The following is a 15,775-nucleotide window of genomic DNA, read 5'->3' on the forward strand; positions in this document are numbered from 1 at the left end:
ATCTATTCCAGCCTACGAGAAGCTATCTTAGATGAGTTTTACACCAGTCCTCAAAACAGTGACTAAACCAAAGTTTAGTCATGCTTCAGTCAAGAACAGGAACTAGCGTAGGTAGGTATTCTACCTTGTGATCTTGAACAAAGTATTGCTCAGTGGCCTAGTGCCTCTCTTGTGCTGAAGGCTATAGCTCCTCCCAACCCTCCTGTGTCCAGGATTGTGAGAGATTCTGAACTGTCAGGTGTAATCTCTCTTCTATAAAAGCAAAAGCCAAAACCCAAACTCTTCTAAACATAAATTTTAAACTTTTTGTGTGACTTTTTTTTCCTCTCTCTGAAACATGAAATAACTAAAGGATTTTCTCTGAAGGCTTTTGAACTTCTGTATCTAAATGTGCTTCCTTGTACTGTTTAGATGAAAGCGAACCTCTTCCTGTTGTTGTTCCACTTACAGAAGCCTGTCTGATATCAACGTGTTGTGATCCAGTTAGCAGTGATAGGTCCCAATTAAGCTTGCGTAGTCCACATCAAAATATGAATGGAAAATCCCTTGTAAAGTGCATTGAGTTAACCTAGGTGGCACCACCGATGAATAAATAAAAAGTAAATGGGAGGCCAGGCTTTTGCTCTGTGTGTTTATACCCTTCGTTGAGGCGATTTTTATTTAAGGGTTTTCCTGATGGTCGTGTGGAGCCTCCCACCCTCCCCTGGCTTGCTGACATGATCAGGCTGTGTTTGTAGTTTCACCTACTCCTGCACCTGTTTCAAGCATGTCATTTTCTCCTTTGCTGAAGAACAAATGAATTCAGAGATGCTGAACTTCTAGATGTGTTGTTTTGGGTGTTTTGAGGGTTGTTTCAAACAAATTAATTTTTGGCAGTGACAGTCATCTGGATCCTGACATGAAACTCCCTTTTATTTTTTTATTAAAATAATGAAATGCAAGTCCAGGCTCTGGTGTCCTCTTCTGATGAAGATGTAAATGATTGCCAAAAGTTCTACATGAATTATGTCTACAGGGACTTCTTGGATTGTTTCAGTTTCTTTCCTTTTCTCTGACCTTGGGGTTTTCAGAGCTGGCTGAAGACCTAGTAATGTCATGCAGTCTGGTCTGCTGTACAGCCAAATGTACAGGTGCATTTCTTGGAGTCAAGTTTAGGAAACTGGAGTTCAAATGGGGGGGGGGGGGGAACCTAAAACTTTATTAAAACTATGTATGTAAAACAAAGTTCTCAGACTTGTTTTAAATTTCCGTGAACTATCCTGGAATCCTTGAAGCATGAGAAGTTAAATAGTTCTCAAGATGTTTCTTGCTTGGGGGCAGGGAGGAGATGGAGCCGTGATACTTATTTACATAATTCTTTATCTTAACACTGATTTATTGAAGCTTTGATATAATGTTTCTGCTGGCTTCTGAAATAAGTCACATACTTTACCAATGGTGGAAAGGTATTTTACTTCTGTCAATCCACGCGTGGGTATGCAGCATTCTACTATTGCATTGGAGTTCTAAGTGCAGGAGAGTGAAACATACATATCCCTTTTCCCAAAGTCTACCAAAACTACTGTCATAACACAACATTTTTATCTAAAAGCTCCATTTTTATTCTCACTTAGGTTATTTAAAGATTAATCTTGTTTTAACTTCAGAAGTGGGGCAGAGGGAAATTACAGAAACCAGTCACAATACAGAACTAAAAAATTACAGAATACATTTGAGCTGACGTGATGCAGATGTTTTACCTTCAACAGCATGGACAGCTCTGTAGGCTTCGTGTGGCTGATTGCATTGTACATTCACCATACTGAAACTGCTGATGTTGGTGACTCCCATAACATCTTTATGCAGATGTACCTACCTGTTCGATGTCAGTAATTTGGGATTAGTAAATACCCTAACAAGGATTTAGGGTTTACATCCCTGAAACAATATGAACATTTTTTCATAGTATTTGAAATACGGCTTTTAATTAAAATTATATTTCACTTTAAAATTTTAATAGTTGTCAGTAATCTATATGTGACAAAGTCATGTGTATTAACATTTAAGGTATTCCAAAGTTAAATAGTCTTCTTCCATACAAATTATTGTTGATATGAGTAATGAAAGGCAAGATTATTCTGGTTTACAATTTACTTCCTGTTAGAGCTCTTTCTGTTTCAAGTCCCTTGTGTATCTTTCCATATTGCTAAAGAAAAGCTACGTGTTTTGAGCTTTGAGAGTGGAGATTCTGAGGAAATTTTTTTTTTACTTTAGAGATTGTCCAAAATGGAAAAAACCCCCGTTTCATTTAGTTATCTTTAAAGGTTACATCTGAGTGTCTGCTGGCTGGATTAATTGTGCAACTTTCCCACTGCCATATGTATTTTATGGAAATATGCTGCTTGGTGGGACTGTTCATGTAAAAACTTGACTTATGAAACTGATGTCAGGTTTTCCCTGTGGCTTTTTTCTGACTGGAATCAGGTCCTGAAGGGCTCAACCCGTGCAACGAAGGCTGCACAGGTTAGCCGACTGTGGTTACCTGCTGTTGTTGAAGCACTTCAGTGCACTTCTAATCCACCTGGCTTTCTCCATTCTCAGGTAGCGTAGCACAGAAACTGAAACGTGTTCTCTCACCTCACTTGAATGTTTTAAGCTTGTGATTTTCATATACAGAACCAATTGTGAACCAATATCTTTAACTGTTGTTCAAGCCCTAAAAAACCTGTAAATATTGAAAATAAGTCTTTTTCACAAGCTGACTGATCATTCTAATAAATCTTTTTTTTTCTCCCCCCCTCAGATTTCATTAAACAGAGAAGAGCAGGACTGAATGAATTCATTCAGAATTTAGTTAGACAGCCAGAGCTATGCAACCAGTAAGTAGTTTAATTTCTGTTTTATAAGGGCTACTTATGAAAGACATGAGATGTCAAATATGAAATTGCAGATTAAGTACTTTTAACCAGAAAACACATTCTACCTGTTCAGTGCTCTTAAGTATAATAAATAAACTTTAATATGGCTGTTCATTCCTTCAGGAAAAATCTAGAGATTGATGAACAGTATAAAGATATCTTTGTTTTCTGAAAACTGATCTACAAATAAACTTGCAGGCATTTAACTGATTTTAGTTCGAGGTGCAGATTCCGGTATTGACACTGTTGTAGGGCAGGCGTTTGTTTTGCCAATAGCTTTACTGTTTGAAAACTCTACTGTCACTTGCTACTACATTGTCCTTCTGGGAGTAAGTCAGTCACTGCCTGCATCCTTTTGTTAAAGCAGTTCATGTGTCTTCTCCAGAACTTATTTTAAGCCTGTTAACCATGTAGCTTCATGAGCTTGCCTAAGTGGTTTGGGATACCCAAGCTGCCCTGCCTAAAGCAAATAAATAAGCTTGCATATAAACTGTTCTGTCAGAAGAACTGCAGGTGTGGGCCGGTGGGATGAATGAGAGATGGTGATGTGCTAGAATTGGGTCTAGTTAAGTCTGGGGGATAGTGCTTCTAGAAGTGCATGACTGACTTGGGGGGTAATCTGCCTTTTTCTTTCAGTTTATATCTAATTAGTTTAAACTAAATCCATGCAGCATTCTATGTTACTTGAACTAGTAAAATGGCAAAGCTCTATATTTGGCTTCAGTGTTGAGTAAATGACTGTATACAGATGCTTTGTTTAATTAGCCTATCTGTACAACCTGTGAAATCACCAGTTTCCCACAGGGGGGGAAAAAAAATCCCGAACAGAATATTGCTGCAGTTTGCAGTGAGATGATTTTTTTTCCAAAAAAATGAACTATTTAATGTCCTGTTAACCTGAAATATGTATTTCCTGTCTTTTTTGGAAAAAAAAAAAAAGGAGCTTTCTATATGTACTTCCTTGTGATAAGTGGAAAAAATTTCAAAACAAGTCTCTACGGTGGAATAGTTTTCCACTAGAACAAATACTGCAGGGTTTGTGGTTGTAGTCATGCTATTCTCTGGGAAAGATGGAAAGCACTTTAAAATAACTAATTATTGAAAGCTTATCTGTTTTGTTACATTAGGGAAGGACACTGGTTTTATTTAGCACAATCCCCTCCCCTGTTTGGTTGTCAGTGTGTCCAAGTACAAAATATTTTGTCTCAAAACATACTATATTTGTTCTCCAAAGGGAGAATGGTACTTTCCTTTTTTATGCATGTCACAGAATTGTGTGCTTAAAAAAAAAAAGCCAAACCTCAAATCCACTTGTGTTCTTAATTTTTTTGTGAGCTTTTAAAATTGTTTTATGTTCAAATGCATCTGTAGCTGAATCTTTGTTCTTTAACATGGCACTTAGCCTGTCTGATCCATTAAAACTAACTTAAACCTGTATTAAGAAATAGGTCTTCAAGTGTTTGGTGCTGTTGAAAGTGTGTTGAGTAACAAGCTTATTTAGGTGTAGTTCTACAATACAACCAAAATAGAGAGTGAAGTTTGTGCTGTTCTCCTCCTCCCCACCCTTAAAGTAACAGTGGTTTATGTGGCAGAAAAAGCAAGCCTTTAATTCACAATTCAGTGCAAAAGCATTTAATTTTAAAGTAATTTCTGTGTTGTTTTTCTTTTACTAACTGCAAGGTACTTTGTTTTTCTGGAGTGAGCTTTTAGTTTTTGCAGTGCTCCGTTGCAGCAAATAGAATTACTAATTACATGATCTGTCAGTGAATGCTATTAGTGAAGAAATACCAAAACTTTGACCGTGGTGGTTGCTTGTTGTTTAGGTTGGTGTGTGGTTTTTTGTTTGGTTTGGTGTGGTGTTGTTGCTTTTTGTGTGTGTGTTTGTGTTTGTTTTTTTTAATCTGCTAGAAACTACTCAAGGAATATGTGGTGACTGAGTCTTCACAGATAGTCCACACCCTTGACTTCTTAGACTGTTTTGCATTAATGTGCTAATTAAATTTGATATTAAGTAAAATAACTTACATAAAGTTAGTAATGTACAAGGAAGACTTAAGGGGTTATGCATTCTTACAGAACTTTAAGGAAGTCCACCTTCCGCTACATCTTTTAAGCATTAAAACCAGTATCAGGTTGTCATATTTTTAAGTCCTACCTAGGAAAACTGTTTCACTAAAAACTTATGGATGGTTCATGATTGTCTCCTAATTTCTGGAAGGGAAGGCATCTGAACATCTGAATTGAAAAGCACAAAGGTCAGATTCCATGTGTCCGAAATGATAATATTTACATTATTCTCTGAAACATGCAGCACCGTGTTCTTTTTTCTCCCACCCCTCAGTGGACTTTGTTCTTGGGTCTGACATGTTTGTTGAATATTGTATCAAAGCCAAACCTTTCTGCTCAGTAATAAACCCAACAAAAACCTAAAGTGTGTTAGAGTGATTAAAAAGAGCATGTAACGGTTGATAAGGATTTTCCTGGAATCACTGTCAGATGGAATATGTGGTGAGAAGGGTCACTAGCTTAGACCAAATTGGGAATTAGGTGGACTAGCTTCAAGTTACATTTACTCTGCTAACTGTATTTGACAGAGAACTTGTTCTCCTGGACAGGATGCAGATGTTGAAGACAAAAAAAAAAAAGTCAGAAAGTCAGAAGGGATATTGATCTGATAGTGCCCCCCCCCTCCGCTGACTGAATAGGAGCTGGGAGTTTGTTACTTGTTAGCACCTATTCAAATTGGGCTGCTCGCCCCCTCAAATGTAGGTCTTCACTAAAAAAGTAATGGATTTACCTGTCAATCAGAGCATGTCGAAAGAAAATCTGTTTGAATCCAAATGTATAACAGAGAATGCATTAAAGATGTAACATAGTTATTTTTAAACAGTCCAAAGTAGCTCCTTAATGAAAGTGATAACAATTTGCATAACACTCGAAGAACTCAAGGATGACAATACCCTGAAACCTCTATGGGGAAATGAATCATCGGCTCTTTAAGTGCAAAGCGGGGTTCTGCATTTGTTCCCTAGGAGAAAATCAGAGAGACTAGATTTTTCTGGTTTTGAAGTCTCATGAATATAAAAATGAATATGAAACCCCTGGACTGTTAGGTCTTGCAGCCCATGTTGGGGAAAGCAAACCTTGCATTGCATTAGTTGTGCTCTTTTAAAATCTTACTGCGCAGTATGGCTTTTTGAGCGTTTGCTTTCTGCAAGAGAGATAGCAGTGCTTTAGGTTTTTTGTTTTGGGTTTGTTTTTTTTTAAAAAGGTGTTTGGAGAAGAGTGAGGAACTGGGCACCATTATTTAAATAAAGTGTGTGTCATACATTAAGGAGGTTCTGTCACTGGCAATTAATTTTACCATTTTGCTTCAAAATTTGTGTAACTTCTTGGCCTTGTTCATATTTGTGGGTGTGTCCAAAATTTTGGTGTGGCTTCATATGTTTCTGCAGGAAGGCTAATGCAGAACCAGTATCACAGAAGGATCTGTATTTAGGCAGAGTGTGACACCCCTTTGTGGATTTCAGAGATAATCCATAAACTGAATTTATCCAATCAATCATAAAATTCCAGACAAAACCAACTTTTGCTGGTAGTATATGTACAATGTATACAAGCATTGCTTTTTAATCTGTTTTCTTGATCCTTTTAATTTGATATGTGATGTTATTTTAGGAATAGTTTCAGTGTCTTTTAAAATACACTGAGCTAAATCGTGTGAGTTGATATAGCACAGAAGTCCTACCAATCTATATAGCATTTTGCATAACATGCTGCAGCCTTAGCTAAGAAGTTGGTACGTTAAACTTTTTCTTTTTAATCACTATTTCTTTGCAGTTCTTTTAAAATTACAAACGTGAACAGTGTAACATTGATCAGTTACGCTTCTGGCTGCCTGGTATTGCAGAGGCTGTTGAATACCCTGCCACTGTACAGCAGCCTTCTGCAGTGAACGGATTTTTTTTTCCTGCTGTGAATTCAGTCATGGACAAAGTTACTATAGTAACTATTTGAGATGTATTACAACATGCTCTATTTAATCAACCAGTTGTCCAGAATAATTAATGCTGAAAGGTAGTTAAGGTCTGTTTTTGTTGTGCTATCTAGCAAAAACCATTAACCGTAACTTCTTATTCTTGTTGTTATGATATCCAAAGATTCTGAATCTTAAATTGTTGCATCATGAGCCAATATTACTACGATATTTAAACCGCTGTGATTTTTGTCTTCCTGGGACTCAGGGTACAAGACAGACCCTGAAATAGATCAGAATTTGGAGTTCATGTAAGATGGGAAGTATTCAACTGAAATGATGGTGGGAAATTTTGTGACCGGTCTTGTTGCTGTATTTTAAACCTGAAAGGCCAAAGGTAACTGAAACATAGGGTGTAGGAATACAGAATGTAACTGATGGAAACTGGGAGCCTCAGACAGCATGGGACATGAATTAGGTTCAGTAATGCTAGTATGAAATACAGAAGCTGGAGAAACGTCAGAAACAGCTTATCTCTTACTTCTGATCCTCACTTTACAGAAATGTGGAGGGTGAAATGGATCAAAAATAGCAAAGCAAGTACATCTGCGTCTTATATGAAACTACCCTATTTTATATATAGTAGAGAAAAAAGTGCAGCTCCATAGTAAGTTCGTGCTTTCCATGTACTGAACGGCGCATGCAGAGTTTCCTATCAGTGGCTGCCCTGAGACCTTCTCAATGAACTTATATCTCTGAAACTTAGGTAAGATTTCTTCCTTGATCAGTAGGTTGCATTTTAGTAAACTGAAGGAACTTGAAAGAGTCAAGTCATCTCTTCAAGTGGTATTTAGGCTACACACGATATCCATTTGCTTAGGAATTAATTTTGCCTTGCTTGTATTACATCGTTCTTTACTCCCTCACTATGCTGTGGTTAAGACAGACGTTACATTCTTTTGAACTTACTCTTGGGTAAGCCTTGCTTCCTGGGAGCGGGTTCTCGGAGTTCTCCTACTTTCCCTCCTTTCTCCCAGTCCTCCTCCCCCAGCCCCCACCAAGACATAAGCTAGAAACCAATGCTGAAGTTAAAATGCGTCTCCTTAGGTACTGTGGGAAGCTCGTAGTCTCTCTTGCAGAGAATGCACTCTGAATACAAAATCACCGTTCTAAAGCAAACTGAGCAGCGACGTTCCTGCCATGTACCTCTTGGGATATGCGCCTCTCTTTGGAATGAGGACTATGTATTTCATTCTGTGTTGTGTTGGACTATGTCGTTAATTTCAGAAAACTAAAAATTGTTTTAAACTCTTCGGCTTTTTTGAAAGTAAGTTGGTTTCCTGGCAGTTGCTAGCCAATTAGAATTCATGCTTTGGATGGTGTTCGTTCTTCTAATAATTACCGTTTAATGCAGTTCTACAGAGCATTTCCTTATGAAGTCTTTACATACATATACTTTAACATGTCGGGTTTTTGCATGTGGAAATTTTTATGTATGGTATGTAACACGTTCAGCAGTTGAATTATGTTGCTATAGAAGTGTTTCTTTGTGATGAGTAACTCCTCTGTATGCTACTGTTTATTCCTATGCTTCCTATGATTATAGCTGAAAATGATGCACATTATCAGTGTGCTAATGAAGTTAACTGTGTTTCTAGCCCAGATGTCAGAGCATTTCTCCAGATGGATAACCCAAAACACCAGTCAGATCCATCTGAAGATGAAGATGAAAGGAGCAGTCAGAAGGTAATAAAACAAGTAGAACAGTCTTCTATATTTAGCTACTTGAGGGCAATCTTAGGCATATTATTTACTGAAAATTACTGGTTGGTTTCACAATAAATCCCTTCCATTCTCTTTTAAACAAATGTGTTCCACTATGGGCTGTAAGGTATTTTTCTGCCAGATATGAACAGCAGAGAGGGGTAGAAGTGATGGCTAGCTTTGTCTTTCTTCTTCCCCATTTGCTATGTGGGTTAAAGAAACACAGCTTTAGTCATAGCTTAGCTGTCACAGTTTTTGCAATCTCTTAAAAGATTATTGCAAAGAACATCTGGCAAGGAGCAGGGGACATTGAATGTTTAATTGTCTCTTTGTTTGCTTCTGTGTTGTGGTGTGTGTTTTTTTAAATAGAGGGAGAAATATAATTCAGGGAAAAAAATGCAGTCCTTCTAGAAGTCTCTCAGGAGTAAGGATGGATTTTATTTCATTTCACATGTAACACTGTGTGAGGTCTGAAGCCTTTTCTGTCACAAAAGCCACTACATAGCTAGATGGATTCTCTGAAAATTAACTTACAGCCTCCAGAAGCAGTGGTGTTTGAAAAAAGGAGTATTTCTAGGAAGGCAGAAGTGCCATATTTAAGCTTGTTTTCTTTATGGCGTACTTCCTGGCATACAGATGTGATCTTAGTACTTCTCTTCTTATCCAGCCCCTGTTAAAGATACGAGTTGTCATTTTGGTTTGTGTGTGATCCACAGCAGATCTGGTGTTTTCTGAAAGTTTCACTTCCAAAGATGCCAGTCTTTGCCTTTTTTTTTTTTTTTTAAAGTGCTTGATAGCACTGTGAGCGTGAAGCAAAATTCTAATTTAAAAGACCATTTTCTTCTTCCTTTGAAAAGTATTTTAAGTAATGTGGAATGATCTAAACCTCCTGTGGAGAATTAATGATGTGTCATGCCACAACAAATTCCAAAATAGGAAGAGAGCTAATGCATAGGGGCCTGGACCATACATTTTGATAGAAAATTCACCTTCTCATAGTTACTGTAAGTGATGAAGCTGAAGAATAAGGAACAAAAACAAGCCCTCAAGAAAAGAAAAATCTTAAAACTTATAGTAGCTTTTTAAAACTCTCCAGTACCATTGTGTGATTGGCTCTTACTAGTGAACAGTAGCATCCAGTGCTGCTGTCGGGGCATTCTCTGATTCTGTAGGAGTACTGGCTTTGTGATGCCTGCTAGCCTGTCCCCAGGTAACTTGTATTTGAATGCAGTTTATCCTTCTCTGATAAAGTCCAAAACCACAATGAGGATGCAAATGCTGCTTTTTTTAATTAAAAACAAAATGGAGAAGATACCTAAATGACAGTGGCTTCCTCCTTTCCCTGTAATTTACAAAATCTGACTGGGTGTGTACTGGTAAGATTCATGCCATTCCTGGAATTGAGTTAGTTAACCTTTAATGTCAGGATAGGAAAGGTTGGTAATGTTTTTCTTGGGGTGGGGAGAATGTTCACTTTTGTTGTTTTTAAAAGCACTGTGCTTTTCATTAACTACTCTTGCATAAACAGTGTGGGTTTAAAATTATGTTATTGCTAAGATCTTGGAAAATTTATAATAAAAGGTAGAAAATATATTCCTAGAGTAAACAAAGAAGGGGTTAAGTTCTGGATGAGGAACAAATTGTTCAAATGCTCTTAATTTTTTTTTGTTCCTAATCTTTGTCCTCTGTGTCTGGACACAAGTATTTTATTATCTTCATCCTTGAATATGATGTGTGTAGAAATAATTTGTGACAAGGTGATGATGACCAGGTACTTCAACTTAAGAAGTTCCCAATCTGGGCACTAGATCTCTTTAAAAATCTAATGTAACAAGTGTGAAGGTACGTGCTGGGCAAATTAGTAGAGTATTTTGAAATTAATATTGGTTGAAATGTAAGAGAGAATTAAAAAATAAAATAAAAATAAACCTCTTTGTTCTTCCAACAGTTAAACTCTACCTCACAGAATATCAACTTGGGACCATCTGGAAATCCCCAGTAGGTTTCAATTAAATTGAATTAAAATGCAATACAATTTAATGTAAATGTTTTATTTTAATGAAATTTTATTAAAATTAATTTTAAAACCTGAAAAATTAGACTGAGTGTAATTGTTAATAGTATTAAAAGTTCTTTGGATATATGCCTTTATTTGTTGATTTGCATTGCTTAGGAAGCAAAACATTGAATCCTGTGTTACATAAACAATCACTTTTAAAACATTTTTTATCTCTTCACCTTCAGATTTTATTAGTCTACTATCCTTTTACTTAAGGATGCTGTAGCAAAGATGACCTCTTTCGGGAGTGGTCGCCCAACTGTTCAGAATGTGAATGGTTTCTGAACACAAGTTTGTTTTAATGCATAGCAAAGGAGCCGCTTGCCTGTTGATACTCCAAACCTAGTTACTGCAGTCGTAACTTGCTTCTCTGTCTTCTGTAGAGTTTCTGGTCTCAGTTCTGTGTGAAACCGTGCTTTTTCTCGTCTATGAGATGACTGCTATTTTGGTTTTGCTTTCTGCACAGATTTGTTCTGGGCTAACAGGAGGAAATGCTTAATAGATTGCAGTAAGAAATTAAATTTAAGAGTGTACTTCCTTTCAGGGGCAGTAAATGGAGAGGTGTATGGTGATGTAACTGTTGTTTTGGCATTTGAAAACATGGTTAATTGTTTTGCTGACAAAAATATCTCTGCATTGTATTTAGGAAAAAGTGAGGGGATCCTGGGAAATTAATGTGGTGATGTGGGAAGTGGAAAAACTGAGAGTGAGTTCATACGTGTACACACACAGAAGAGGAAAGTGTTAGGGCCTCGCTCCTCTCACTGTAATTCAGAATGTGGGAGGACTGGATGGAGGGGAGGATGGGAAGGAAAGCAGAGAGAGAATAGAGAACAAACTTGGTCGGTCCTTCCTTCCTTCCTTTCTTCTTTCATGTAAGCTTGAGAATCCATTTGGCCCTCTGGAAATGAGAAATAAGCTCCAGGAAAAGCCATGGGGAAATGGAGACTTAAAAATTACAAGAAACTAGACTATGGAGAATAAAAGAACAGTCTTGCTCCTCTATTACATCTTAAACTTGCAAAATAAAATAAACTTAAAGGATGCAATCTGAACTCTTTCCCTGGAGGAAAGTGGAATTACAAAATGATGAGGAGTCATCTCCAAGGGAAGGTCTGCAGAAGTCTAGGTGTTGGGCAGAATGAAGGAGGGTGCTAACACACAGTTAAAACTCAACTGCTACACTAGGCTGCTGTACAGCTATAAAGCTTGTAATTTCTGCCCAGATGACCTGTCTCCTTCCTAAATATCTTTCAGTGCTAAACCAACAGACTTTGATTTCCTGAAAGTTATTGGGAAAGGCAGCTTTGGCAAGGTGAGCTTTCTCATTACTGTGTCTTACCCTGGTGCAAGGATGCTAGCTTGTGTCATATGCATAGTCACTGTTGCCTAGACTTGGCCAGAGGTTTTGGAAAGTGGTGTCAGTCTAGGGTGGCAAATAAACTGTTGTATTGGATCCCTGCTGCTGCTTCTTTATAGACCCGCACTTTTTCCCTGGTGTGGCAGTTGGCCATCTCCATCACTTGTCGGGGATAACGAAAGGGAGCGTTTCCCTTTCTCGTTAAGAGCAGTAGGGAACCTCCGTTTCCCCGAGAGAGGAAGGGAGGTAACACTGTGCTTATGCAGCAGCTGGAGTACAAATTGTGCATTTCCCTTTGGCGTAGTCTGTTTTGTCAAAACCCTAATGCTATGGAGCTGTGTGAGCAATGGCCCATTGAAAAGTGACTTAAATACTGCTATCCTGCAAAGATGCAACAGAGAATCCCTCTTGACATCTTTGTTTTCAGCTTATTTTTCAAGTTGTTTTCCATTAAATTATCTTTAAAAGTTAAAAAACCAGCTGAGCTTGATCTTGATAGAGATTCAGTGGGTCCTGGAAAATAAATTCTATATTGTCTTTCATGATACCACCATCATGAGAGGTTTAATGAACTGCTAGCTTACTCTATTGGTGATTATATTGCTGATTGACCATACTAGAAGCAAAGAAACTTTATTGTGGAAAAAATAGAGTGAATACTTTCCAGTTATGCTGAAATTATGGAAATATTCCTAATAGAATGTGAACCGCAACAGTCACATTTCTTCATTTGTTTTGAATTTCACAGGTTCTTCTTGCAAAACGAAAACTGGATGGGAAATACTACGCTGTCAAAGTGCTGCAGAAAAAAATCGTTCTTAATAGGAAAGAGGTGAAAATAAATTTTCTTTCTCCACCTACCACCCTTCCTTCTTTCCCCTAATTACAAAATAATTCCTGTTTACCTACTGATCTTTTACTTTCTTACAGCAAAAACATATTATGGCTGAACGTAATGTGCTTTTGAAAAATGTGAAGCATCCATTTTTGGTTGGATTACATTACTCATTCCAAACAACGGAAAAGCTTTACTTTGTCCTGGATTTTGTTAATGGAGGAGAGGTATGTGGTGGTTGTGTTTGGATTTGAGTCTGTTTTGCTAATTCTAGGTGGGAGGAACAAAATGATCCTTTACCAACGGGCTGTGATCAGTATTCTGCCAGTTTTGAAAATTCTATTATTATCTGCTGTTACTACAGACTTCTATAGCTATACAGACCCTGTTCCTCTTTTCGACAACTTTAATCCCAGATATATTCATGGTTGTCAGATACAAATACCGTATTTCACGGTTACATAAAATGTACCTTTATTACTCATTAATCTTATGTTGACATTTTTCACCATGTAAAACGTCTTTTCCTCTTGCAACTGCATTGGCTGACATGCTAGTATTTCGAAAGCGGAAGGAAGGAAGGAAACTGTCAACTGACTTTACCACATTGACATTTTTTGGAACGTTTTGATTATTCTGTAGCTGCACATGGTCTAATTACTTCTTCCCAAATAGCCTTAGCCTCAGGATTCTTTGCCTTGAGGCAATGCTATTGAATCTGAAGAGCCATTAAGTAACGTGGGGAAAAAGTTGTGAAAGAAATGGAGAAAGTCTGTACATGTTTAAATATACTTCTGGAGCAGTTTGTCTTCACTTAGGGACCCGTTGCTTTTCCAAGTACCTGGTGCTTCTAGGAAGTGCTCAAGTAATTAGTGTATAAACTGGTTGAATAGCCAACACACATGACAAGGGTATAAAATGTTGCTTCTGTTCCTTCAAAAGGTTCTGTGGAAAATTAAGGGTCTTGTAGGCTAATAACTGATTTCCTAGATAGTTCCAGGTATTGTGATTGAAGAAAACAGTGTAGTGAAAAATTATTGTATGAAAGGAACTCTCCAACGTACATAATTTAAAGAAGAGCTGTATGTCTTGTCACTTGCTGTGTTTTCAATTTGGTTATTTATTGGGGTGAAATGTACACATTCCAGAAGGTCTTACAGGTGCTTAAAGCAGAACAGGAAAGAAGGATGAGATAGGATACTGTTGTAGATGATAAAACTCTGGGAGCTGAAAGACCACTGAAGAAGGGGTAGAATTTAAATAGTTTGTTTTGGCAATCTCAAGGCTTCCTATTATGTCACTGCACCTGGATATACACAGACAAGTATGAAGTATGCTGAATAAACCAGGATGAGAGATGAACTGGGGTATACACCGGTTCGCATTCATATGCCTACTGTCAGTATTTATGATGCTCCTAAAGCTGGCATTCTGGTCCCTTTAAGTGTCAGAGTTGGGACAGGATGGGCCTTTCTCTTGTCTACAGATGATGACAGTACATTAGACAGTATTAGCAAACTCCCGGTTTGCTGTACTCTGAATTACTGGCCACAGCTTTGGTTGGCGTTCTTCCATGCAAACTAAAATACAGTTCAAAACAGCTTTCAAATTTGAATGAGTGTTTGGAAAGCTTTGGTGGCTTTTTGTATTTATTTTTTTTCCCCAAGCTTTGTAGGCAGAAAATAGAAAATTTGTTTTCTAAAAATTTGTAGAAGTTGAATGGGTAGTATAGTTTCATATGTATGTTTATGATTTAATCTTTTGGCAAGACTTCCAGAATCTGCTCAGTTTATTTGAAGCCAGACAGCTCTCTAGTTGAGAGATTTTGTGGATCAACTTGGAATATACATCTCCCAAAGTGATCTAGGTGATTTCAGAATACAATTATATAAATACTCATATACAAAACCTTGAATGCAAGCCTATACAGAAAGTGAAGATTACTTATTTGACACCACTTTATATTGTTAGGAGGCCATCTTGCATGATTTAATCTTGTCAACCTCTCTTCACAGCTTAGTGATTTACTCTAGTTCATTTTCACCAGTCTTGGTTTTAGGGGAGTGTTTTTATGTGTTTGAGTTACCTGTCCACTTCTGAGCTACAGAAGAGAGGAAAGGAAGCGAGTAAAGGAATGACAAAGTCATGTGGCAAAACCAATTATAATGCATTTTACATTTTTAAAAGAAAAAAGTGGACAGCTAAATAAAGTTACTTTTTTACTGTTAAAATTACACATTATTAACCTGGTCTTTTTGTGTGTAATATTTTTATTTACTATTTGTGTATTTACAGCTGTTCTTTCACTTACAAAGAGAACGTTCCTTTCCTGAGCACAGAGCCAGATTTTATGCTGCTGAAATAGCCAGTGCACTGGGCTACTTACACTCCATGAATATAGTGTACAGGTACGTTTCTGAAATGTATCCTTGTCCTGCAGAAGTTCAAAATAGGACAAATTACTGAATAAAAACCACTGCATGAAATAATAATATGGGAAAGTCAAACATAACGATTTCACCAAAGTGTGAAGCTTTCAGCTGAAGAATAAAAGTCCTTGCCTCTGAAGCTCTTGTGTTAGTTACTGCTGTTTTGAATTAATACAATTATTTTCTTTAAATAGGGATTTAAAACCAGAAAACATTCTCCTAGATTCACTAGTAAGTATTGCAACATTATGTTTGCTTTTCTATGTTCTTTCACAAAATTTACACTTATGTGTATGAACATGTTGACCACGTTCTGTTTTTTAAAATACCACACTTTCTTAAACAGGGTCATGTTGTGTTGACAGACTTTGGACTTTGTAAAGAAGGGATTGCAAGTTCTGATACCACTGCAACCTTTTGTGGGACACCAGAAGTATGTTGACAACTTTCCTGTT

The 15,775-nt window shown here is 37.3% G+C and overlaps 1 protein-coding gene across 11 annotated transcripts in view; it reads left to right on the forward strand.

Moving 5' to 3' along the window:
• Positions 1-15,775, forward strand: part of SGK3 (serum/glucocorticoid regulated kinase family member 3) — a 61,061-nt gene that overhangs the window by 38,750 nt on the left and 6,536 nt on the right. For 8 of the 11 annotated variants that reach the window (XM_075085154.1, XM_075085160.1, XM_075085156.1 and 5 more), the window contains exons 5-13: positions 2,783-2,858; positions 8,532-8,619; positions 10,586-10,635; positions 11,954-12,011; positions 12,805-12,888; positions 12,987-13,118; positions 15,187-15,299; positions 15,515-15,551; positions 15,667-15,753. In XM_075085154.1, coding sequence (XP_074941255.1) covers positions 2,783-2,858; positions 8,532-8,619; positions 10,586-10,635; positions 11,954-12,011; positions 12,805-12,888; positions 12,987-13,118; positions 15,187-15,299; positions 15,515-15,551; positions 15,667-15,753 — 725 coding nt within the window. Of the gene's footprint in view, positions 1-2,782; positions 2,859-8,157; positions 8,201-8,531; positions 8,620-10,585; positions 10,636-11,953; positions 12,012-12,804; positions 12,889-12,986; positions 13,119-15,186; positions 15,300-15,514; positions 15,552-15,666; positions 15,754-15,775 lie in introns of those variants that run through there. The other 3 variants (XM_075085163.1, XM_075085162.1, XM_075085164.1) reach the window with 2 other exon arrangements.

The sequence above is a fragment of the Phalacrocorax aristotelis genome, chromosome 2 (assembly GCF_949628215.1).
Source record: "Phalacrocorax aristotelis chromosome 2, bGulAri2.1, whole genome shotgun sequence".
In the NCBI taxonomy this organism is placed as follows: domain Eukaryota; kingdom Metazoa; phylum Chordata; class Aves; order Suliformes; family Phalacrocoracidae; genus Phalacrocorax; species Phalacrocorax aristotelis.